Source organism: Dendropsophus ebraccatus, chromosome 1, assembly GCF_027789765.1.
Source record: "Dendropsophus ebraccatus isolate aDenEbr1 chromosome 1, aDenEbr1.pat, whole genome shotgun sequence".
Classification (NCBI taxonomy): Eukaryota; Metazoa; Chordata; class Amphibia; order Anura; family Hylidae; genus Dendropsophus; species Dendropsophus ebraccatus.
Window position 1 is genome coordinate 150,587,023 of NC_091454.1, and position 23,978 is coordinate 150,611,000.

General features: G+C 40.3%; 1 protein-coding gene across 1 annotated transcript in view; it reads right to left on the reverse strand.

Moving 5' to 3' along the window:
• Positions 1–2,457: 2,457 nt before the first annotated feature.
• The window catches only part of TRPM1 (transient receptor potential cation channel subfamily M member 1), a 108,753-nt gene continuing 87,232 nt past the window's right edge, over positions 2,458–23,978 (reverse strand). Inside the window, exons 16-27 of the mRNA XM_069981942.1 lie at positions 21,924–22,213; positions 21,513–21,741; positions 19,576–19,698; positions 18,919–19,050; positions 16,143–16,271; positions 14,881–15,132; positions 14,042–14,216; positions 11,242–11,262; positions 10,025–10,169; positions 4,920–5,122; positions 4,204–4,336; positions 2,458–3,739 (exon numbers count right to left, since the gene is read on the reverse strand). Coding sequence (XP_069838043.1) covers positions 2,458–3,739; positions 4,204–4,336; positions 4,920–5,122; positions 10,025–10,169; positions 11,242–11,262; positions 14,042–14,216; positions 14,881–15,132; positions 16,143–16,271; positions 18,919–19,050; positions 19,576–19,698; positions 21,513–21,741; positions 21,924–22,213 — 3,114 coding nt within the window. The remainder of the gene's footprint in view (positions 3,740–4,203; positions 4,337–4,919; positions 5,123–10,024; positions 10,170–11,241; positions 11,263–14,041; positions 14,217–14,880; positions 15,133–16,142; positions 16,272–18,918; positions 19,051–19,575; positions 19,699–21,512; positions 21,742–21,923; positions 22,214–23,978) is intronic.

Below are 23,978 nucleotides of genomic sequence, written 5' to 3' on the forward strand. Positions count from 1 at the left end.
GGTTCGTGAGAACCAGAACGATCAGTGTCGGATTTCCGCTGTCTGCTCGCTCCGTGCAGCAGGTGGGTACCTCCTAAGGAACGCCTGGAAAACTGAGATACAGCCAATGCCAATGGCTGTATCCCAGTTTTCCAGGTGTTCCTTAGGAGGTATCCACCCGCTGCACGGAGCGAGCAGACAGCGGGAATCCAACGCCAATCGTTCTGGTTCTCACGAACCAGAAATCCGAAAAGTCCACTTATCTCTACTCGAGACAGACTCTCACCGTATATACTCCTCCCAGCATACACACGGTAAACACCTGCTCTGTAGATATTAAAAAGTAAAGATCTTAGCAAACTATTTGATCAAACAGAGTGTACCATATCGCCACGTTAAGGCGTCCACGAGACATGGTCTCTACTCTAGCATTTTCACACTAGAGTTTGATATAGTTTTATTAAATAGTTTGCTAAGATCCTCACTTTTTAATATCTACAGAGCAGGTGTTTAACGTGTGTACACTGAGAGGAGTATATACGGTGAGCCCCTGCACCTGTCGGGTGCTGTTGCACCTTCTGTTTTTTTGTCTGTACTTAAGCCACTAGCAGCGTGCAACCTGCAGTGTGAACAGAGTCATAGATGTGCTGCCAATTTTTTTTTTTCTGTTGAATGTGGGGTGTGTGGCTACCTCCTGTTGGCTTGCACTCCACCCATGTCCCAAGGCTGCTTTAAAAAGAGATCATTTGGCTCATATCTGCCCAGTTGTAAGTTTATTCAGCCCAGGAGAGGCCATTGCTAGTGTGAAAATGCTAGAGCAGAGACCATGGGGGACATGTATCATTTGGCGTATCTTAGATTTTCGGCGGAAAGTGCCGTTTTGCGAATATTTTATTCGCAAAACAGCCATTTTGAGCATAAAATATTCGCAAAACCGCACTTTCCGCTGGGTACGCCGGGTGCGGGGGGGGGGGGGGGGGGGAGGCGGGTCGGGGGCAGAACGGGGGAGCGGACTCATAGTTCGCGCCATTCATTATCTTTTTCTGTTAAAGTTACGCCGAAAACTTACTCCAGTCCTCAGCTGGCGTAGGTTTTCGGCTGTGCGCACCGGCGTGCAGGGGATTTATGTAGAGGCAGTCCGCCTCTACATAAATCTCCGTAGCGCCGGAGCTGCAGGGGGCATTTTTAAGTCCAGCAAAGAAAACGCCGGACTTAATAAATGTCCCCCCATGTCTCAAGGACGCCTTAACGTGGCGACATGGTACACTCTGTTTGATTAAATAGTTTGCTAAGATCCTCACTTTTTAATACCTACAGAGCAGGTGTTTACCGTGTGTACGCTGGGAGGAGTATATACGGTGAGCCCCTGCACCTGTTGGTTGCTGTTGCACCTTCTGTTTTTTCGTCATTACAATTCTTATTAATATAACTAAGCTGCAAAACCCCACCTACAGTGAGGATCAGAGTGGTGCTGATTCTGGAAGAATGTGTCCATGTTTTTTAAAGCCTGAATATTTCTTTTAGGCTGTATTCACACACAGTAAAATAAAAGTGAAATAAAACAGTAAAATAGGTATAAAATGCGGCTGTATTTTTACTCTAATAAAAGTCTATATTGAAACAGCTATCTTTGCACACATTGTTAATTTTTTTCTTTACAATTTGTACACAGACTGACATTTTTCATACACTTCAACTTAGCACTACTAGATTTAAACCACTACCCCATTTTATACCTATTTTATATATATATGTGATATTTTGCTTTCATTTTACTGTGTGTGAACATAGCCTAAAGTGACATTATTAGAGGGTTTCAACCTAAACCTTTGCCCTATGTGAAAAGAAGCCAAGCATTGATTTTATTCAGAGACATAGCAATGTATTTTGTGTTGGATTCATAGAATTCTCTCCTGGATTCTATATAATGGGTAAGCACGTCTTCACATATGTGTACAATGCCTCCAAAAAATGTGGACAAATACCCTGTTTCTATAGATATTAAATGTTAAGAAAAACAATGTAACCTACACAGTTTTTATTTTTGGCTGACTACAAAAAAAATTGCAGGGAGAAACAATAACTAGTGTTAGAATTACTATATTACTATATTTAATATCTTCTAGCTATGAAGAGGTAATAACTCCATTGAAGAGGTATTCATTCATTCATTCATTCATTCATTAGAACATTCTTAAATAAAATATAAAGAGTATTTACTTGTCTTTTCTGAAAAAAGAATTGGCTAGAGTGTGTCTTAAAATATAATACCACTCTCTTAAGTAAAGAATTAAAAAAAATAATAATAATAATACCACATCTTAGTCACATAAAAATGTAAAATTTAGATTTTGAACTGAATTTTGTAACAGTGATTGTGAAGCATAATAAATTATAATATTTCATTGTGATTGAGGTCCCACATTTCACTTTAACCCCCCCCCCCATTTTACTAATCAGCTTACACACACTTTGAATTTAACACTCTGTCTCTGTTGATGCATTTTCCTTTTTAGCTTTCGAGTCCTCTGTAGCACTTCCACAGGCCACTACAATGTTCATGACACTACTGGCATGTCCAGGTCTTTCTAGTTTATCCATTAAGGATCGGGTCTTTCTAGAATGACTGTGTAAACTCTTTGATCTAGGAGATGCAATGTGAAAATTCTTTTCTGACTTTACAGAGAGTAAGTTTTCTGTCTCTGTCTTTTCAGTGAAAGGTGTAAAAGGAAAGGAGGCACTGTTTCCTATTTCTCCGACATCGCTTTCATCTTCTGTATCTGACAGCAATGGCTTGAGCTCAGCCTGGACTTCAGCTTCAGAAACAATGTTGGGAAGCGGTAACATTTCCTTATGAGAAGCATCTTGATGGCTGATCTGGTTGGCCCAATCGTCTACTGAAGTTGGACAAACTTGGTCCATAATTGTGCTATACTCTGCTGTCCAGTTCTTAACACCACCAACTAGTTTACCAGCCTGGTTGAATATATAACTTCTAGATTTAGTCATAGTTGTTTGACAAGTGTTAAATGCTTGGCCAGGATAATATTTAGCGGCTACTGATTTCTCTAAGGGGTAGGATATTGTGGCTTCTAGTTTAGTCCTTTCAACTGTTAAATGGGAGTTGGCGAAGTCAGAAACGGGAACATTTGCAAGTGACTGACCGTTTATCATGACATCATTTTGTACAATTGTTTCTCCACCAGTGTCTTCCTTGCTTATTTGTTCTTTCTCACTTTCTGGAGTCCATGCATCAATACAAGAAAGTGGTCTTTGTGAAATAATTTCTAAAGTCAGTTTACTCAAGTCTTTAGTGACAACAGCATTGTCGCTTGAAGCATTACGTAGACTTGCCTGCCGTGGCACCAGCTGGGATTTTTGATCATCTTCTCCTTTATCTGTTTTCGTCCCAAAGGAATAGGCTTTTTTTCGTAACCCCAATGCAGGTGACATTGATCCTGTGCTGTCATCCCCTGCTATTTCATCACCCTCTACATGGTATTTATAAACGCTGTTGCCATCAGAGCTGTTCACACTACCTTGTCTTAGAAGATAGGCTGCATCACAGTCTGAGGACGCTCTTGAGCGGACGTGAATCAGTTCAGACTTGTCTATACCAACAAGTTTTTCAAGAGCATTCACCATTCTACCCGAAAGTTCTTCCAGCTGAGAAAGACGAAGATCGACTGTTTGAAGAGAAGCCTTCATGAAATGTTCCCTCTCATTGACTTCTTCCAATCTCATTGACATATTTTCAACTCTGCAAAATTAAAACTTTTACATATCAGATAACTATACACTAAGCTTTGAAAATGTCTCTTCAATAGCAGCAACATTTGGTATAAAACATAACTTAACTGACATGTTCCCTTTAAGGATTACCCTTTTGGATACTATTAGAGATACTATTGCAAATGCAAAATTCTGGTGCAAATTGTTTTAAACACTGGCACACATACTTTCTACCACATTTACTATTTCTTTTGGAATTTTTTTGACCTTGCCCAAACTGGGGTGGGGCATAGCCTACTGGGAAGGGGCTCATTTTTAGATGTGTTACTGTACGCAAGTATGCTACACAGGCCTCCATGGCAGCACTGAACATAACTTCAGAAGAATTCAGAATTCATAAGAATACTTTGCAGGTGCAGCCTCATATTTTGGATCTGTGACATCAAAATAGAAAAATAGTTGTCGATGGCCAAAGGGCATCTTTGAAAATACCTTTCTGATGTAACCCGAATCCGCTCATCATTAGAGGACTGCTGCTCATCTTCCTTCTCTTGAAAATATTCCTCTACACATTGTTCTTCAAATTCATAGAGTTTTTTCAGTTCTTCTTCATTCAGAAACAACTCTGCAAGGTTAAGAGCACAGTCCATCCATCAGGGTTAAAGCTTTGGTGATTCTCTATGACTTGATTGACAACTAGTGGATTTAGCTGCATGCAAACACTTGATTTATAGGCTACACTGTCGCTCACTGGCTTCTGGTGAATCAATTCTAAGAAAATATGGAAGCTGTTTTCTTCCAGGAAATTCAAAGATAGATAGATAGATGTGTATATATAATTGATTTTATCAACATAATTTGAAGCAAAATTTTCATATTCTGCGACATATCTATTTCCTATGTCAAATAATAATATTCATCATCACTATTACCATCATGTTTTTATAGTGCCACCATAGTCAGCAGTGCTTTACAATTATATTACAGTTGACTCATAGAAACTTTTGTGTCCACCATATGATCAGGAAAGATTTCTTTCCAGGTTTCTATTGATTGAAACAGACTTTGGCCCAGAAGTACATTGGCCAAAAATGTAATTTTTCATTTCACAAATAATACCTTGTTTGCTGGACCCATAATACCTCCTAATAAAAAGGAAGGCACTGAAGGGATTGTCACACATTGATTTGTAAGACTTTCTAACTTACTCAGCCCTCTGTCTCGCTCATCCTGGTCTCCTTCTTGTCCCTTTCTGCAGCGGCAACAGAGGCGCTTCAAGATGATGTACATGTGGCTAAAGATTATCAATGGAGGCGGCAAAACAGGTCGGTCATGAAAGGTCATAATAAGCTGATAACGCTGGAACTTCCACACTTGGTTTGAAATTGATTTTACTTCAAAGAAAGTATTGCTAAAATGAAAAGAGGGATATTATGTATATATAGTATTCATTAACAAGGCATCATATATAATATAGTGGTAAAAATAAATAACTGAAAAAATTACAAATCTATTTATGTGTAAGTGTGTGGTAAACTAGATCCAGTCAGTGGACATCAAAATGCATGGCTTCGCATAAGACAGTGAATTATTTATTAGGAGGACTGACTTTTCATGCATTATGGCAGTGCTGGAAGATCCATGGATAGAAAAAAACTGCTGTGGGTTGCCCTTCATATATTATTAAGCAAGTCATTGACTATGTTTATACCTAGGAAACCAGCAGAGTTCAACATGAATACACTAAGGAGAATTTCTCAATTGTGTCTATCCTTGTCTATCCTTGTGTGTATCCTTGTCTATCCTTGTTTTCTCAATTGTGTCTATCCTTTATACTGTCAGTCCTTGTTTAGCTATCCGTCATTAGATATCCATCATTCTTGTGCAGGACACACATTAAATCTGTCCAGTTCTCTAAGTAGATGCACCAGAAATTTATCCAACGTGCACCACAATCTTATCTAATGCTAGAACTTGTTTAGTCCATTTCTCTCTCCTTATGTACCAGACTGTCATTTATTTTATTCATGTGATTTGTACTTGATTATATGTATAACTTCTAATATGGAGGCCATTTCCTCACATGACACTGAGCCGGGAGATTACTGCGCTAAGTGCGATGGCTGCGGCCCATCATTATTAATAGTGAGGACCTGGATATTGATAGCAGCCAGTCCTCACTCTCTATGAAGCATATGTACATTATGACATGACAAGATGTCATGATGTGCAAACTATCTGCTTTTTATGACATCCTGGGACATCATTTTGCGGCAAAGGGGTTAAAGCCAAAATGAAACCCTATATCCCCATATCCCTATACCCCTATGTAGAATTCAAAGTATATGAAAATACTATGCACATGAAAAAATATCCTCCATTACTATATGATAATATATATGATAACATTACTGAAACATGTGAAGGACATTATTAGGATTCCTACCTTGTCAACTATATGAATAATGCTGGGCTGCCTGAGTTATTAGGTTGTTTGCATTTTGTTGTGCATATTGTTCGTTGTATTATGTTTATGTTACAAGGCCGGTTGTGGCCACTTGGTTTAAAGGACAACTCCGGCCAAAAGTATTTGATATTTGATATGTTATTACTTATGGAAAGTCAGACAAATTTCTAATATACACTTATTATGCGAAATGCACATAAAGTGCTATTTCCCTCAATTTAGTAGATCAGGCAGACTTCAATTTTTCGAAATACCAGTGACGTCACGAACCGAACCAGAGCAGGGCTGGGTGTAATTCCTATGAAGCGTCCAGCAGGGGCGCAGTGTATGGAGAAATTCCATAGTAAGAATAACTATCACAAGTGCCAGCAGCCCCATCCACGGCACATAGGATGGGGCTGCTGGCACTTGTGGGGCAGCTGCCCCCGTGCCAGCAGCCCCCAAGTAAACACCCCCACCACTTAAAGACCCCCAAACTACCCCTATCAGAAGTGCCATCAGCCCTGTCCACATCGCTTAGGACGGGGCTGGTGGCACTTGTAGTGTGGCTGCCCCATCTCTTTTCCTCCCCCTCCACTCCACAGGACAGTAGACCCCAGACCAGCCACCCACCCCCCCTAAAACCCCCAAACTTCCCTTTTCAGGAGTGCCAGCAGCCCCGTCCTATGCACTTGTAGTGCGGCTCCCGACCCCCCCTGCGCGACAGCAGACCTCAGACCAGGGGACCCCCCCAAGGACCCCCATAGCTTACCCATGCACAGCCTCTTCCCCCGGTGCCCCCCGATCCGCACACAGAGGAGATACACATCCTCCTGTGCTGCGGCGTCTCCCCGCTCTGTCTCTTCTCCCGTACAGCAGCAGCGGAAGAAGAGAGACAGAGCGGGGTAAGCTATGGGGGTCCTTAGGGGGGTCCGCTGGTCTCGCGGGGGTGGTGGGGCGGGAGCCGCACTACAAGTGTCAGCAGCCCCGACCTATGCGCCGTGGACGGGGCTGCTGGCACTCCTGAAAAAGGAAGTTTGGGGGTTTTAGGGGGGGGGGGGTGGCTGGTCTGGGGTCTACTGTCCTGTGGAGTGGAGGGGGGGGAGAGAGGGGGCAGCCACACTACAAGTGCCACCAGCCCCGTCCTAAGCGCTGTGGACGGGGCTGATGGCACTTCTGATAGGGTAGTTTGGGGGTCTTTAAGTGGTGGAGGTGTTTACTTGGGGGCTGCTGGCACGGGGGCAGCTGCACCTTAAGTGCCAGCAGCCCCATCCTATGTGCCGTGGATGGGGCTGCTGGCACTTGTGATAGTTATTCTTACTATGGAATTTCTCCATACACTGCGCCCCTGCTGGACGCTTTATAGGAATTACACCCAGCCCTGCTCTGGTTCGGTTCGTGACGTCACTGGTTTTTCGAAAAATTGAAGTCTGCCTGATCTACTAAATTGAGGAAAATAGCACTTTATGTGCATTTCCCATAATAAGTGTATATTAGAAATTTGTTTAACTTTCCATAAGTAAAAACATATCAAAAAATAGTTTTGGCCGGACGTCTCCTTTAAGTGCTTTACTATGTACCTTTGAAACTTTGAAAAATCTCAATAAAAATATAAGTCACAAAAAAAAAAAAAAAAGGATAATTTTGCAATCAGTTTGCCTCAGTTTTAATATGGATGGATCGGTTCATAAATGAGACAAACACAGGTGTAAAGCTAGCCTTATAGTTTCAAATATGAATTGGAGTATGGAGGCAAGGGTTCGAGAGAGGACAGATTGGTTAATGGCGAGGTATTGGCATCGGGGGGGGGGGGCAAGACCTCTATGTAATGAAGTCTGTAAAGTATGATTGTGATTATTGATGTACTGATGGCCGATGTCCCTACCAATGTTCGACACTTTAGGTTTCACCTTTTTATATTTGTTCTGGTTTTGTCTATAAAATAAAAAGTAAATTTAAAAAAATATATATTCTATTTTACACCAGCCTAAACAAAAATAAAAAAGGAGTTTCTACTCAAAAAGAGAAAAAAAAAGGATAATTTTGCAATCAGTTTGCCTCAGTTTGAGCTTGTCCGTTCATTTAATATGGATGGATCGGTTCATAAATTAGACAAACACAGGTGTAAACCTAGCCTTATAGTTTCAAACATGAATTGGAGCTGACTTGACAGATAGGGGTACATTTACAAAGGTTTTGGCTGGGGTGTATGCCAGGGAAAAGGCACAGATTCTCCCTTTCTCCCTGGCGTACGCCTGCTGTATCCCCAGCTCGCCTCATGGACGGACAGGGGGAGCTCGGGGGGGGGGGAGGGGGTTTGGGGGGGTCAGCGCCTCATTTATTGTGATTTATGGCCTAAAGCGTGATCCAAACCTACACTTGCTGGAAGCAGTTGTAGATTTGGTACACTGGGCACAGGTTTGGTCTTGAATCCCCCCAGAGACTTTAAAATGTACTTGTTTAGTCTGGCTTTTGAGGAGAAATGACACATTCGCACCTCACACAAGACATTATGACAAATCATCAGTTTACTCACAGATTGCACTTTGCATCCTTTGGAAGCAGAATGCATGACATGTTTGGTGTTGTTAGTTATAAAGGATCACTGCCAGCTTGGCATATGTACATATAAGTTCTGGTATTGCTGAGAGGTATATAGACGTACAATGTTTTCTTCTGTATAGGTAATGGAGTGTCTTAATGGAGTGTGAACAGCAGATGGCAGAATTTCACATGAATCCATGTTTTCTGCCTCCTGAAATGGCTCCATTAGAATCATTAGGCTTAGCTGGGCTGTGCACTGCTTTCTTAATAAGCTTATGTTACCATCTGCTTTAAACAGTAACTGTCTGTTTTCTGTGGGTCGCCAGGAAAATTCTAGGAAAAACTGTTTAGTTTGACATTTGGCTGTGCTGTGACATAACTGGAATGGGTGTCATCCATCACAGGAGATTACGTTGTTTAAATTTGATGGCAGGAAAACTTCTTAGGCCAGTTTCACATGAATATTCAGACCCCCACGGATTGCTAGAATGAGGGGGAACATGCATGCAGCCAAACACTGCTTCTCCCCTCTCTGTGTGCACAACAAGACACTTATAGACTTTCTATAGAAGCCTGCCTGGAAGCTGAGAGAGAATGTGCTTAGTGTGCACTTTTTCCACTTATATCGAGCACCCCTCCGGAAGTAAAAAAAACCCCATATACTTACGAATTTACTGTCGACCCCGTCCTCTTTTCCCGCCACCATTTTGTGACGATGTCGCCACAAGCGGGGGGGGGGGGGGGGCAGGCCTGGTCATCCTCTTTTTCCCCGTCTTCCTTTAGAATGAATGGGTTCCCAAGGCATAAATAAGAGCGAAAAGGCTGCGATGCGCCTTTTCATTGGCTGGAATGCATCACATGGCTTCCAGCTTGCTCAGCTTTGATTGGCTGAGCAATCTGGAAGTCATGTGATGCGATCCAGCCAATGATAAGGCTGCCGATGCGCACGCGCATCGCAGCCTTTTCGCTCACATTCATGCCGTGGGACCCCATAAGTGAGAAAGAAGATGAAGACGTGGACGGGGTTGACGGGTATCGCGGCCGGCTGGATTTTTGAATGGCAATCGACTTAGGAGGGATGGTGAGTATAAGGTCTGTGTCTGTTATTGTTTTTTTTTTTTTGCTGACGCCGGAGTTTTCCTTTAAGGACTGGGGGGGGCATCCTTAAAGCTGAAGCTACGACAAAACTTTTTTACTGTTCCTTTTATAGCCCTATAGAGATTTTTATTTGGGATTAGATTATTGCCAGAACAGAAAGTAAATTTTCTGTTTCCTTTTACTTATAAACAATATGAAATGAGAGTGTAGTAATGAAAAACTTACTTGAACACGGCTATTAACAGGTTTACTAAGAGGATGTTTGCCACCAACAAATAACATGCCATGATAGCTGGAGTGAGCCAAGCACCAGGGATACAAGGAGGGAGACGTTTCCCATCATCATCATACAGGTTTTCACCACAGGGAGCTGCAAAATAAAGTTTATCAGCAATTCAGCATCATTTAGGCAATGCAACAACTCATGGATCATTCACTTATCAGCTTATTTTCCTTTTAATCTTTTTTTTTTTCTTTCTTGTTTTGGGTGACATAGAGTTTCCATAGAGGTTTGGTCTCAGGATACAATTATTTCAACACACAATCGTCCTGGAATCAATTAGTATTGTAACTTAATGGACAACTGTACATTACATTATGGTCATTGGAATATTTTGTTATGGCGTTAATGCTTTCTGTCATAAACATCATGTGTTAAACTATAAAAAAAGAAATGACTTTTTGCCTGGGGAATGATCATCCTCCATTTGTCATGAACAGCTGAGGTTTGATTTATGTACGTCAGATATTACACATTAGGATAATGCCCCACACTGTCTACACAGAAACAAACACTGATACACAGTAACAAACAGAATCCAAGGCTCGACAAGGGGCTAAGCTTTAAAAGTGTCATTGTTATTAGAAAAAAAAACTTTAGATTGTTCAGGGTCTAAGGGTCCATTTACATAGAAATATTATCTGACAGATTATCTGGCAAAGATTTGAAGCCAAAGCCAGGAATGGATTTGAAAAGAGGAGAAATCTCAGGCTTTCCTTTATGACCTGATCTCTGTTTATAGTCTGTTTCTGACTTTGGCTTCAAATCTTTGGCAGATAATCTGTCAGATAATCTTTCTGTGTAAATGGACCCTTACTGTATCTAACACAAGTTGCGAGAGGCTTGAATTTATGTGTTTCACTACATGGCTTGCTTCAGTTTCGGCATGAGACGAGCTCCATTACATTATAATAAAGCTCATCAGAGAGAGAGAGTCATTCATTAGTCAGTCATTCAATACTTCTCCCAGACCGTTTCAAAGATTGGTAGGGGTCTAAACACTACCCCCCCACTGATCAAAACATTTGACATGTCTATGCAATGTCTAAAGTTTTTTTCCCCAATAATAGGAATAATATGATATGCAAAATTGTTTGGAATACTAAAAGCCTGTGGTTATCTATTTTTTACTAATTAATTTTAAAGTACAAAAAATACTTACGATTTATTTCCATTGCATACACTGTTCAGAAAAAAAAGATAACATTTTTAAGAAAAATAAGGAAATCATTTCATGGAACTGTATGATACAGTAAAAACACAAACACCAGAATTTTTTTTTACTAAATATACTATTTTTGTCATCTACACCAGCGCTTCTCAAACTGGGCCTGGGCCTCACCAAACTAACCAAGAGGATGCAAGGACCTCAACATCTGGAAGTCCATGTAAAAATAAAAATTATTTCTCAGTCTACCCTTCATTTGTCTTCTAAACTCTGTATACCATTAAAAGAAGTATAGAATGAGTTAATAATGTTCCTAAACCAGAGATTGGTACAGCCAGGGAAAGGACTGTACAGCGTATAATCACTTTTATTAAAACTGCCTCCTCAGCTGTGCCACACCAGCAACTAAGGAGCACCTAACAGTTTAAGAAGCACTTCTCCATACCTAGAACTATTATACTATATCTATTCCTAACGTCTGCAAGCTTCTATTCATTCTGTTTATGTTGCTTATCACAGTCAATTTTTTTCAGGATTTTACAACAGATACCAATCATTGTGTTATTTTCAAAATGCATCTCTATGTTATAAGTTCCTGTGTCATTATTATTATTATTATTATTATTATTATTACTGGATAACTTTATGAAGTAACAGATGATACAGATGAAATCACATAAACATTTTATTTCCTTCAGTTGGAAAATGCTGTGGGGGTCCCGATCGGTAAGTGACCGTAGATGCTCCAGTCACTTACACTTAAACACAGCGACCACTGCGTTTAAGGGGTTAATGGTGGATGGGCGTGCGATCGTGGCAGCCCACCATTGAGGGTGAGGGCCTGGCAGCCAGTCCTTACCCGCTATTGGGCGAGCTCAGCTCGTCAGCCCGCTCCATAGCCCGGTTCCCCGGCGGGGTAGGCGACAAGGCTCAGGCTGGGGGGGGGGGGAGGTAAATGTACACCCGTGTCAAGGGGTTAAAAACTTAACTGCTTTAATGAAACGTTATTGATTCGTTTAATGATACATTTCATTTAACCCTCAAAAATGTTTTAAATGTTCATGGACAATATGTAATCCTTTTTGCCACAATTGTCATTTAAGCATGTTAACGAAAAAGAAAAAAATTCTAATTTTACAAACCTAATATTTTGTGTTTATATTCTTATAGTCTGGTAAAGTGACTGGTATATGGTGGCCTTAAATCCATTGGCATGTAGGATGAGCAAACCCTTTTCACATTGCAGATAACATTGTCAGATAGGGTCTGGTGGCTGAGAACTTCCTTCTATAAGCTGCTTTCACAATTTAAATTCCTCTTTCTGTACAGCATTACAGTTTTTTTCTACACTACAATAATAGGTCGGCACTTATAGGGAAAAGGCGCCCGTCTATTCATAATGACAGCAGCAAACAATGATCATGTGTATTATTTGCTGCTGTCATCATTAATAGACGCCGCCTTTTAGTGATAAAATCCAGTGGTTGGAACTTTGCCCTAAATGGGTTATCCGGAGAGCAGGTAAAGTCTTACCTTTTCTGCTCTTTGGTGCTCCACTTCCCCCCTCTGGCTGTCTCTGAGATAACAAGGTACTTCAAAGATTATTGGGTGGGATGTATGTTGTTGGGGTTGTGTCTGGGCAAAAACACAAACACCCAATGTCCAACAGCTGCCCAATGTTGCTGTGACATCGAGTAGCTATAGACCATCAGCAACAATATGCACCCACCCCCACTCGAGATAGCCAGAGGGGGTAATGGAAGGCCAGAGAGCAGAACCGGTAGGACACCTCTAAGCTGTGAACTCTGGAAAGGAAAGAGTTAAAACAACTTACTAATAAGGTTAACAAGCAAAATAGCAGCAATACCTGATTGGAGCTTGCACCATATCGCTATCATCACATGTGGGTGCAAAACCACACTTGTGTAGTTTAGCCAATAGCAACACAATATTGCCAATATTGCGATGACTTTGAGCAGAATTTGAACAACCCATGCAGGCGTGGTATCGTCCACATGTGATAATTGTGATATGGTACCTGCCCCCTGTCATTTAGAAGGTGTACTGAGCAAGTTCTTACTACTACAATTCCCAGAATGCATTGCTTTTCTCAGCTGTTCATCACCATCAGCCCTATCACCCTGTATTTACCCCACTCACAGAACTCCTGCCAATTCCCCGCCCAAAGCTGTTGCAGAACATCTCATTTCACTGCAGACTATTGCACAGTGTGGTTGTAGCACCTGCTGCGTTAACTTACTCTCTGCTCTTTGTCTCTCTGCCTTGTAGCTAAGTTCACATGGGGTCTAATACTGTGCATAGCAACGGACAGTGTCATACTGCTGGCCGCCCGGCGGCGTTCGCCATGTTCCTGCTGCCGATACTGCTGTATTGGCTGCAGGAACATTATTTTTTTACACCCCTTTAGCATGTCCTAAGGATGTCTTGTAATGTAGTATGATGCTATTCCACTACATTTTATGGTAGTATAGATTTCAGAAAATAGGATTCGCTCCCACAGTAGAGTATCAATGGAAAATCATTTCTATTGGTTTATTCATCTCAAATTATAAATAATTGTTTTATGGGATGTAAAAATCCTGCTACTGGCTAAAACCATGACTTAACGCAGTCATGTTTAATGTCAACACATGCATTTTAAGATAAGGGGGAGTAGCCATCAAATACACATTGAATTTTTACACTCCAAATTAAAGCAGATAATCTGTTAATTTGGACTGATCATCTGCCTTGGAAACAGCAAGCAGAGTCTTACTATGAACTCTAGTCTTACGGTCAATCTGGTCTGCGAACACCTCTCCGTAGATCATCCAATAGGGCATGTAAAAGATGTTTCGGGCCAGCCTCCAAGATGGCTCCTCGTCTGGGTGCAAAATGGCCTGTCTTGCCACGCCAAAACTCATGAGCACAACCAACATTATGATCACAAAATACAGCATGTCAATCATCTATAAAACAGGAAATAAAACAAATCAACTAATCAACTAGATTTCATAATAAAATGAAATAATCCCCCATTAAGATTTCTGCTGGCTGTCAGTGAATTAACTCTTAGGCCACGTTTACACAATGTAAGTTTTCTATTAATCACAGCCGTTGTTGCTAATTAATAGAAAATTTATGTGAAACTGCAGTCAGAGGGAATCCCGACCGTAGTATATATAAATAGTATACACTCTTGACGGGATCCCTAGCGGCTACAACGAAAACTGACATGTCACTTTGTGGGGCCACTATTCATTGACAGTGCACACAATGCAAAGTGTGGCTCCTTCCGCACTCTCCATTGTGTGCAATGGTGAATTTGGATGCGGGCTCACAAGGATGCACCCGCATCCCTTTTCAATAGAAATTAACTCCTGGTAACTTGTTCATATGATTTACGAGGAATTAGCAAAAGACCAATGTTCACAAGAAAAAATTCTTCATTACAAATCGATTAAAAACTAGTAAAATACAACTGCAGCATTTTGGCCAATATGGTCTTTGTCTAGTGAAAAGAGAACTTCTGTATATTTAACCTAGTCTAAACATCCAATGTTACATTATAAATTGTATGCTTATCTTATTATTTTTCATCATTCTCATTTTAAAAATTCTTTGCTGACTCACCATTTTGCCAATCATCATAACGTAGGGTCCAAGGTATTTGTTGACTCCAAATATATCCAAAACCCGAATATACCAAAAGATAATATCCACACAGTATATGACTCTTCCGTAACCCATGTATGGTTGATTTTGTAATCTAAGGATTGCTCCGATTATAAAAACTGAAATGGCCACAAGATCTGTGATGTTCCAATATTCTTGTAACCAGACCTTTATTTTCTGGCTAAGTTTTCCTGGTTCAGACATTAGAATCTGACAGAAAATGAGGGTTGAAAAAAAACTTAATAAGAAAAATGTATATCACACATGACATTAGATTAAAAAAAAAAGAGTTAAAAGACACTCTCCCCTCTCCCTTGCCACCCGCCTTCTGAAACGTCACGCCGTAGGGGAGAGGACGCCTAGCCTCCAGCTAACTCCAGTGTTCTGTTCACACGCAGCCTGAATCAAATATACATGGCTCAATAAAGAAAAAGTCGAAGAGAAGATGACAAAACGTGAGTGAATTCTTTTTTGTATAATACACTCACATGAGACTGCCTGGAAAAGCTTGATTGAGTCCTGAGAAACTGGGAGAAGTTTCCCAGGACTGGATACGCCTTTTCTAGGCACCCTGAGAGGAATGGCATAGAGCGACTCAGAGTTGAAAGGCAGCTGGCTGAAAAGTCGACCGTTAAAGAGGTACATCCTCTTTAATCTGAACCAACGGATCGAACGTCGCCATTACGGGGAAGCCCGGTTCTCGTGCACGGTGCCGTTTTATGCACCGAAACCGGCCAGTTCTCAAGCGCTGGAGGCCGGCTGGACCGCCCCCAGTGGGAGGGAATTCCCTCCCCTGTATGACGCGGCTCCCTTAGAATGAATGGAGCTGCGTCATAGAGGGGAGGGAATTCACTCCCAGAGGGGGCGGCCCAGACGGCCTCCAGTGATTGAGCACCGGCCGGTCCGGGGGCTAAGAACGGCGCCGTGCACGGGAACCGGGCTTCCCCATGACGGTGCCATTCGATTCGTCGGTTCAGATTACCTGGTGGTACATCCTCTTTAAGTCTAGGAAAGCGCTTTGCTCTGCTAGTACTGTAAATTCACTCATCCCTGGTTATAATGCGCTCCATTGAAGTTGATGGGAAATTGGCTAGTAGTGCAAACACCAAATAGAACAACAGCTGTAATTGATTACGACCATTAACATGGCTGGGTTTTTTTCACATGTTCACACATTGATTTATTTTCACTTGAAACCAAAATATGAACAAAATTCTTACCTCTCTCACTTTCTCAACTCCCAGTGTTAAGATATATGAAATGACAATCCACTCCTGAAGTGAAGGCCAGCGCTCCATCTTCACCAAAATAATATAATTGAATAACATTAAGTATACTAAGTAGGAAATCTGTGAAGAAAAAATATATTTTTTGTCCCATACATTTGAATTTCAGGCATTGCTGTAAAAGTAACAGTTAATATATTAGTTTGTTCAAATGGGTATTCCAACACAAAAATTACAGACTGCTTTGGGTATGAAAAGAATCCTTCATTACATCATTAGCAGAGCAGAATAACTGAATTAGATTTTGACAAATAAGATGTGAAAACCTTTCTGTAGGAATGTGAACTATAGATCTGTATAGTGGTACAGTGGTGTGCAGTACAAAATGGTGCTCGGCAAACAAACTTATTATTTTTGTCCTTGAGCTGTTGATATGTAATCCCACTTTAAGATGATTTACCAAGCATTACTGAAAAGGTCAAAGGGTTTAGCACACAGATCACATCTGAGGTGAACTCTGATTTGACCTGAGAATTCCTCCAATATTGCTAACCGAAGCATACAGTGGGTCATGCACCCCATACTAAATGTGGAGTATTTATTGTATTTAAGACATGGTGAATCTAGTCTAGTGTACTCTTTACATGGTAATGGACAAATAAGTTTGGTATACTTGTTCGTTTACACGAATCTTTATTATATATATTTTTAACCCTTTGAGGACCAAACCCAAAATGACCCAGTGGACCGCGCCAATTTTCATTTTTGTGTTTTCGTTCCCCCCCCCCCCTCCCCTTCTAAGAGCTCTAGCACTTTCATTTTTCTATCTACAGGGCCATGTGGGGGGGCTTGTTTTTTTTCAGGAGTATTTGTACTGTGTAATGACATAAGCAAAAAAACAAAAGAGAATTTTGTCAGCTCACCCACTCAGCCTTGCTTCACCTGATATATGGATCTCCGTGGTTTGAGAGCTCGCGGGTGCTGTGCTGCGGGCCGCAACCCGACTCATCCAAGATAGGAAAAACGTGTGCATCCGCAGCTTCATAAAATTCATAACTTTTATTTAACGTCACAAAACATAAAATAACAAGTTTGTTATTTTATGTTTTGTGACGTTAAATAAAAGTTTTTGAATTTTATGAAGCTGCGGATGCACACGTTTTTTCCTATCTTGACTGTGTAATGACGTCTTCTATTCTACCATAACATGTATAATGGAACCCAAAAATATTATTTATGAAAATATAAATTTGTGAAATCATAAAAAAGAATGCAACTTGGTAACTTTTGGGGGGTTCTACGTAATGCACTATATGGTAAAAGCGACATGATACCATTACTCTATAGGCCAGTGATTACAATCATGTGGAGGTTTACATATTAGATTCTCTAACATTTTTTTTTTTATGGAATCCTTTTTTTTTTTGCAATCAACTATCAATAAAATGGGCCTATTGTGACTTTTTTAACGGTTTTAGTTTTTCACCTACGAGGCTGTATGGGGTGTAATTTTTTACGCCATGATCTTTTGTTTTTATTGATACCATATTAGATCGGACGTTTTGATCACTTTTAATTATTTTTAAAAAAATATAATGTAACAAAAAATCTGCAATCCTGGCACTTTTTTTTCTCTTTTAGTTTACGCCGTACGGTATATAAGATGTTTATTTATTTAATTATTTTTATACGTTTTATTAATAAAATGTGATAGGGGTGATTTTAATTTTTAAACATTTTTACTTTTTTAATACAGATTTTAAGTCCATCAGATTGCATACACTAATCATTGCTATTCTCTAGTCATGGCATTTATCAGTGTTATAGGACCGCATGGAGGAAGGTAAGAGATCGTTGCAGCCTGTCTTTAATGGTGAGGGCCCGGCTGCAGACTGTAGCCAGCCCCCACCTGCTTTGAAGCGCGCTCCGCTCCGGTGCGCTCTTCACAGCTCCCTAGAGACCCAGGACGCACAGTTACGTCCAGGTTCGTCTGGTGACAGACTTCCAGTACATAACTGTGTGTCCAGGGTTGTCTAGGGGTTAATATATACATACAAAGATTACATATATTTTATATTATATCAACATTATCTAGATTATATTCATTTTATATCCTAGGGCTCTGGGTTGTCTGGTCGGCTGCAGAGGATTGGGTTTGGTTAGTAACCAATGTAAGAAGTGGGCACCACCTGTGTCCTAGAGTGTCAACATATGCATATATAAATATACACAAGCATATGAATTCTTTCTTTTTTAGTAAACATAATCTATACAGCCTCCTAAATGACTACCACAATGTTAAAAATAAATAAAATTTCTAGTTTAGATCCTGCTTGTGTCCAGCCAAGGATATCCCATAAATCAACCTGACCCAAAAATCAGACAGCATAAGTATGATAATACATCTCTTGGTCCATAGCATAAAAAGTAAACAATATTAATGCAGTATACCAACATGTATTGTTTGTAATTCGCCATGTGCGACTTGCCTGGCGAGTCAGGGGGTGATTTAGAGCATCCCACGCATCCTTTCATTTCCGCAGAATGCCTGGGGTATTCCAAATCCCCCCAACATGCTTTTTCATGGATTTACAAACATATATGCATATGCTTTCTTTCTCCTTGTTTTAGGTTTGGTGAGCATGCCTTCTTTTTTTATTTTTACATCACCTCCAGGCATCTTTAAAACATTTTTTTTTATTGAAAAAAAACCTCTATGCTGTCTGTCATGATTCTAGATCATATAAGTATTGAAGGGCTTCTTACTTACTGTATAAAACCAGAATTTGACTATTGGGGCGTTGTAAAACTCATAGATCTTTGTCCCGATAGGAATACTCCTTTGTTTTCTATTTCCATTTTCTTCATCTCCTTTCCGAGAATTGGCATCAGCATTCCCATCCTAATAATATTTTAATATACAAATATATTTGCAAAAAAATCAAAGCTGCAATTGTAAAACTAAAGCAGAAAATATAATAGCATACATAGTATAGAGTTATAAGAGATGCATAAATATATACTGAATGGCTTATGCAATGGTATTTTCAATGTAAAACCTATTAAGCAATATTTTTTACAAAGACCAATGTTCACTTATTGTGCTTGTTCTGGTGGTGCCATAGTAGTATCAACAGATTACTTCTTCAGAGTATGGACATCCTACTATGTGCCCCCCTACAAAATGTTCCTTATGGGTGAAGGTCATGCGACAAGAGATTACTGACCCTACTATGTCATCCCAGGGTAAGCACAATATCTACATTACTGAAACAAATAGATTAGGAAAAGGGAAAGAGCACAAAGTCTCATAATTTTACTGCTCTAACAGTTGCATTGCACATTTATCTTTTTCTGCACATTCATTTGTATTAGTACATTTGCACAGAACCAGCTTCCCATGATTTATATCTTACTAGCTTCTTACCATATTTTCCTCTTCTTTCTCCTTTCCTTCTTCATATTCTTTTGAGGTATGAAATGAAAGGTCATCCTGAGACCGGAATTCCAGAAACAAAATGGTCGGTGGGAAAATAATTCCTAATATTACCTGAAATTAAACAAAAAGTAACCAATAATCTGCAAACTAAAAGCAATAAACCTATACATTAGCAACTTTTAATTCACTGTTGTTAAAGGGATACTCAGGCCATTTTTCCAATAGTGCTGGAGTTCATTAGAAAATATTAATGATCCTATTCTTACCTAACCCTGCTCCCTGGGGGTCTGCAACAATGCCACCATACTATGTGTCCCTTGTAATACTGGTGCTTTCTTATTCATGACAGAGGTGTCCTTGAATCCAAATTGTACACACTAGTTCTCCTCTAGAAGAATAGCAGTGCTATCTGACTATCAAAGCCAGTACTTCCTGGATAGATCAGGAGACTGCAGTTAAACTAAGTGTGCCTGACCCACTAGTTGTAACCAAAAGCAGCAGGTTATCAAAACAAAGCAGGCCTATGGGGGATTATTAAATTATATTATATTAAAAATTATATTAAAGGAGAACTGTAAACTGATTAGATAAATCTAACCTGCTGATATTTCCCTTCTGTTTTGTCTTACCTCCCTCCTCAGTGCTGTTCCACTGCAGCTAGACTTTTGCCCAGTGGAGCACTAGGGAACCCTTTAGGAGCACTGCCCTCCTCCATAGCACTGATCCGTCCCCGACTGGCCTGCTTCTTTCTAATGATAATGAGTAGAGTTGTTGGGCCAGGGAAAGGCCAGATCAGCGCTATGGGGAGCTGGCAGTGCTCCTAACAGGTTCCACAGTGTTCCCAATGGTCTCAACGGACTAAATGAACAGGAACAGTACAAGGAGGAAGGTAAGAGATATACCTTCCTCCTCGACGTCTCCTGTGTGGTAGGGGTATATAAGCAGGTTAGATTTGTCTACCCTGCTGATAGTTCCCCTTTAAGTATATATATCAAATAATACATTTAACACATTAATGTACATTTGAAAGCTTTAAAATGTCACTTGGGATTATCGGCCAAGCCATAGTTTTTTTTCCAAAATGAAGAGTTATTCATCTGCATACAGCAGTTTTTGGTTGTTTGCCTCTCATCAGTCCAGGGCAGGGTGCTGGCTGGCTGGGAGAGTGACCTCCATTGTGGGATAGAAGGGATAATGTGTCACCCTAAGGAGACTACCAAGTCAGCGCATGGAGTCTTAGAGGCCAAATATACAGTATAAAAAGATATACAAAGGAAAACGGCTGTGCTCTCTAGCACCACCTAGCATTGTATGACCTATAAGTCTCCACAGGGTGACCTAGTAATCTCATCAAAGAGACACATCACCTCAGTCCCACTGTTGATTGTCCATAGATTAGTGTTTGGCACTTGTGGCCTACAGCACTGGTGTAATAGACTACATTTTGACCAGAGCAAACACCTATACACAGTTTATTTGCTAATATCCTAAGTTTGTGTGTGTTTCCTTTTTGTACTTTGTTTTTCTTCTTCGGAAAAAAAAGAAAAAAAAAAACACTAATAGGTGAAATATCTTTGTTGAGACTGTAAGTCCCACTGGGGACATGGACTGATCTGAAGTGTAACAATTTAGAAGACTCTAACCTGCTGTTATGTTCTCATAGAGATGGGGACGCCAAGGATGAAGGTAGTTTTCTTACTTTTATCCTCAGCTCCATTTTTGTTAAGTTTGCATTTGCATAGGAACTATGGATATTCATCCAGGGTTCTGCAGTAATGAGGGCTGGAGTGATGTCACTGTAGATCACTGCCTCAAAATTCGTTGGGAGGTGGTGGGTGGACGGAGCTGATCCAATCCACTAACCTTTTTTTAGTTTTCCTTTCAATACATGTCTTTTTATGGTTTGTACATTATTAACACAGTACCTTAAGGCCGGGATTCTTTCTCATGCGCAGACGCCCCATCCACATATCTGTTAGTAACATCTGGCTGCATGTGTGTGCTATAAAGTCCCGATGTTTGGCAGCCACAGCTAGTTTCAAACAAGTAGAATTACTCCAGTTCTTAAGTTCATAGGTCAATAGTTTCATGGCAATAGTTTCATCATGTTTGTAGGACTGATCCAAAAGCTCAACAGCCAACTGACCAAAATCCCTAAGAAGAAATAGAACACCAAAATAAAGATGGGTCACCACAGTGCTAGCAACATAGTTTAGATGTTTAACCCGAACTTACTGGAAGGTTTCTCATCTCTAATCTACATGGATAAGCTGATGGTCATATGTACACCCAGAAACTTAAAATAAAAGCTTATAAAACATTGATTTGACACTAACTTTGAATTGTTGTCCAGGTCTTGAGAAATGTCATCAACAAGGTCACTTTCAGAGGATTCATGAGCCATTGACTTGTATAGTTTGCAAGCTACCAATGCTTTTGCCATGGTTTCTTCTCCACGCTGCCATAGAAAGAGAGCCATCTTTTGCCTTTTCATGAGTACAGCCCAGACCATCAATTCATGGAAGGGATATTGGAATCGGCTAACCTCTGGGTCATCCACATCAATATCGATTTCTTCCTCTTTTTTCTTCTTCTTTTTCTTCCCTTTAGTTGGAGGCTCATCGTCCTGAAGTTATCAGTATATAGTTAAAAGGGTTGCACAGGGTTAGAAAAGCATGGTTTGATCAAGTAGGCAGGAACAAAGGGCTGGGTTTTGTTAGGGCTCACTGTCCTCCCTAACAAGACAGGGGTACTCTGACATCAGGTAAAAAAAAAAATATAAAAAAAGACTACTTTTCTCTCACAAACGCCCTCCCAGTTCCCTGCCCAACCCTGTTGAAAAACATTTCATGACACATCAGACTATCTCTCCACACAGTCATATATATATATTTTAGGCGTATAGCCATGTGATGGTGATGTAGGCTGTAAGGGTGGTGTCAGGGGGTGGGGCTTGAGCTCAGAGATGAGATACAACCAAGTCTGAGATAGAAGAGGATGATATCAGGGGTGAGTCGAGCAAAAGCATTTTGTAATATAACTATGTAAATAAAGTATTTTTTGGGGTGATACTTATTTAGGTACAACTTTATGATAGCGGAATACCCCTTTAGTTTTAATGCAACAACCAATAATCAATTATTTTATCATAAATAAAGGCTATGAACACATTTGAATACATATTTACATTCTTGCAAAAAAATAAAAATAAATTATATATATATATATATATATATAGTGCCCTAAACAGAAAGTATTTTTGTAGCATAATATGTAGAAAGTAGAAAGTCACCCAACACTGTAATAGAAGGATTACTGGTTGTTGTTGTTGCTGGTTGTCTACATTGTCTAGTTTATATTATAACTCTCCTTAGTTATTTTCTTCCCAGTGTTCCTTGCAAACAATTTATAAGAGACATTATATAGACACTATATATATTATAAGAGACAAAATAAGAAACTATAAATAAGAAAACCAAAAGTTGTGAAAGCAGAAATGGTCACCTCAAGGTTAAATCTTCTTACTGCAGGACATACAGATGTGTACAGATATAGGATCACTTGGAAAGGGATGGGTAGGAGAGGTCTTTACTACAGGAACCAGTATAGGGATGAGAGGCAAGGAATGATGACAGTGATGTATAATCCTAAGGGAGAGACAGTCAGGAAAATTCCAAGTAACTGAATATGAGTTAGAGTAAAATGCAAATGTAACACATACCGTATTTTCCGACTTTTTAACCCCCAAAAATCTTCTTAGAGGTCGAGGGTCGTCTTACGTCCATATGGTGGGGAGCTCAAAAATGGTCGCATCCCCAACGTATGGGATGACCATTATAAAAAAAAAAACTGTTGACTCACCTGGGGCCCGTTCCCAGCCTCCCCGTGTCTCCGGTCCCATTCCCGGCGCAGGCAGTGTGACGTACACAGACTGCGAGAGGGATCCCCGAAGCTCTCCCAAGCAGCCGAGCATCTCATCGGAGAACCTTGGAGACTCACGGCTGCCGGGAGAGCTTCATCTGGAACAGGACAGGAGGCATGCGGAGGCAGGGAACGGCCCCAGGTAAGTTAACTGTTTGTTTTTTTTAAATCTAGCTGCAGTTAACCCCAGCCTGATGGCAGCAGGGCTGCAGTCAGGCAGAGGTTAACATTTTCCGGCGTATAAGGCAAACCCCTGACAATCTTTTTGAAATTCAGAGGTCGTCTTATACGACCAGTCGCCTTAAACACCGGAAAATACAGTATATAAAACAGCACATAATTCTAAAAGTATAAAATACAATATAACAACATTATGGTTATGTTCAAACAAGGTTTTTTTTCTCTCCGCATAAATAAAGCCTGTCATTACGAGGTTAAAATGACATACACCATTTCGCTTTTTGAACGTC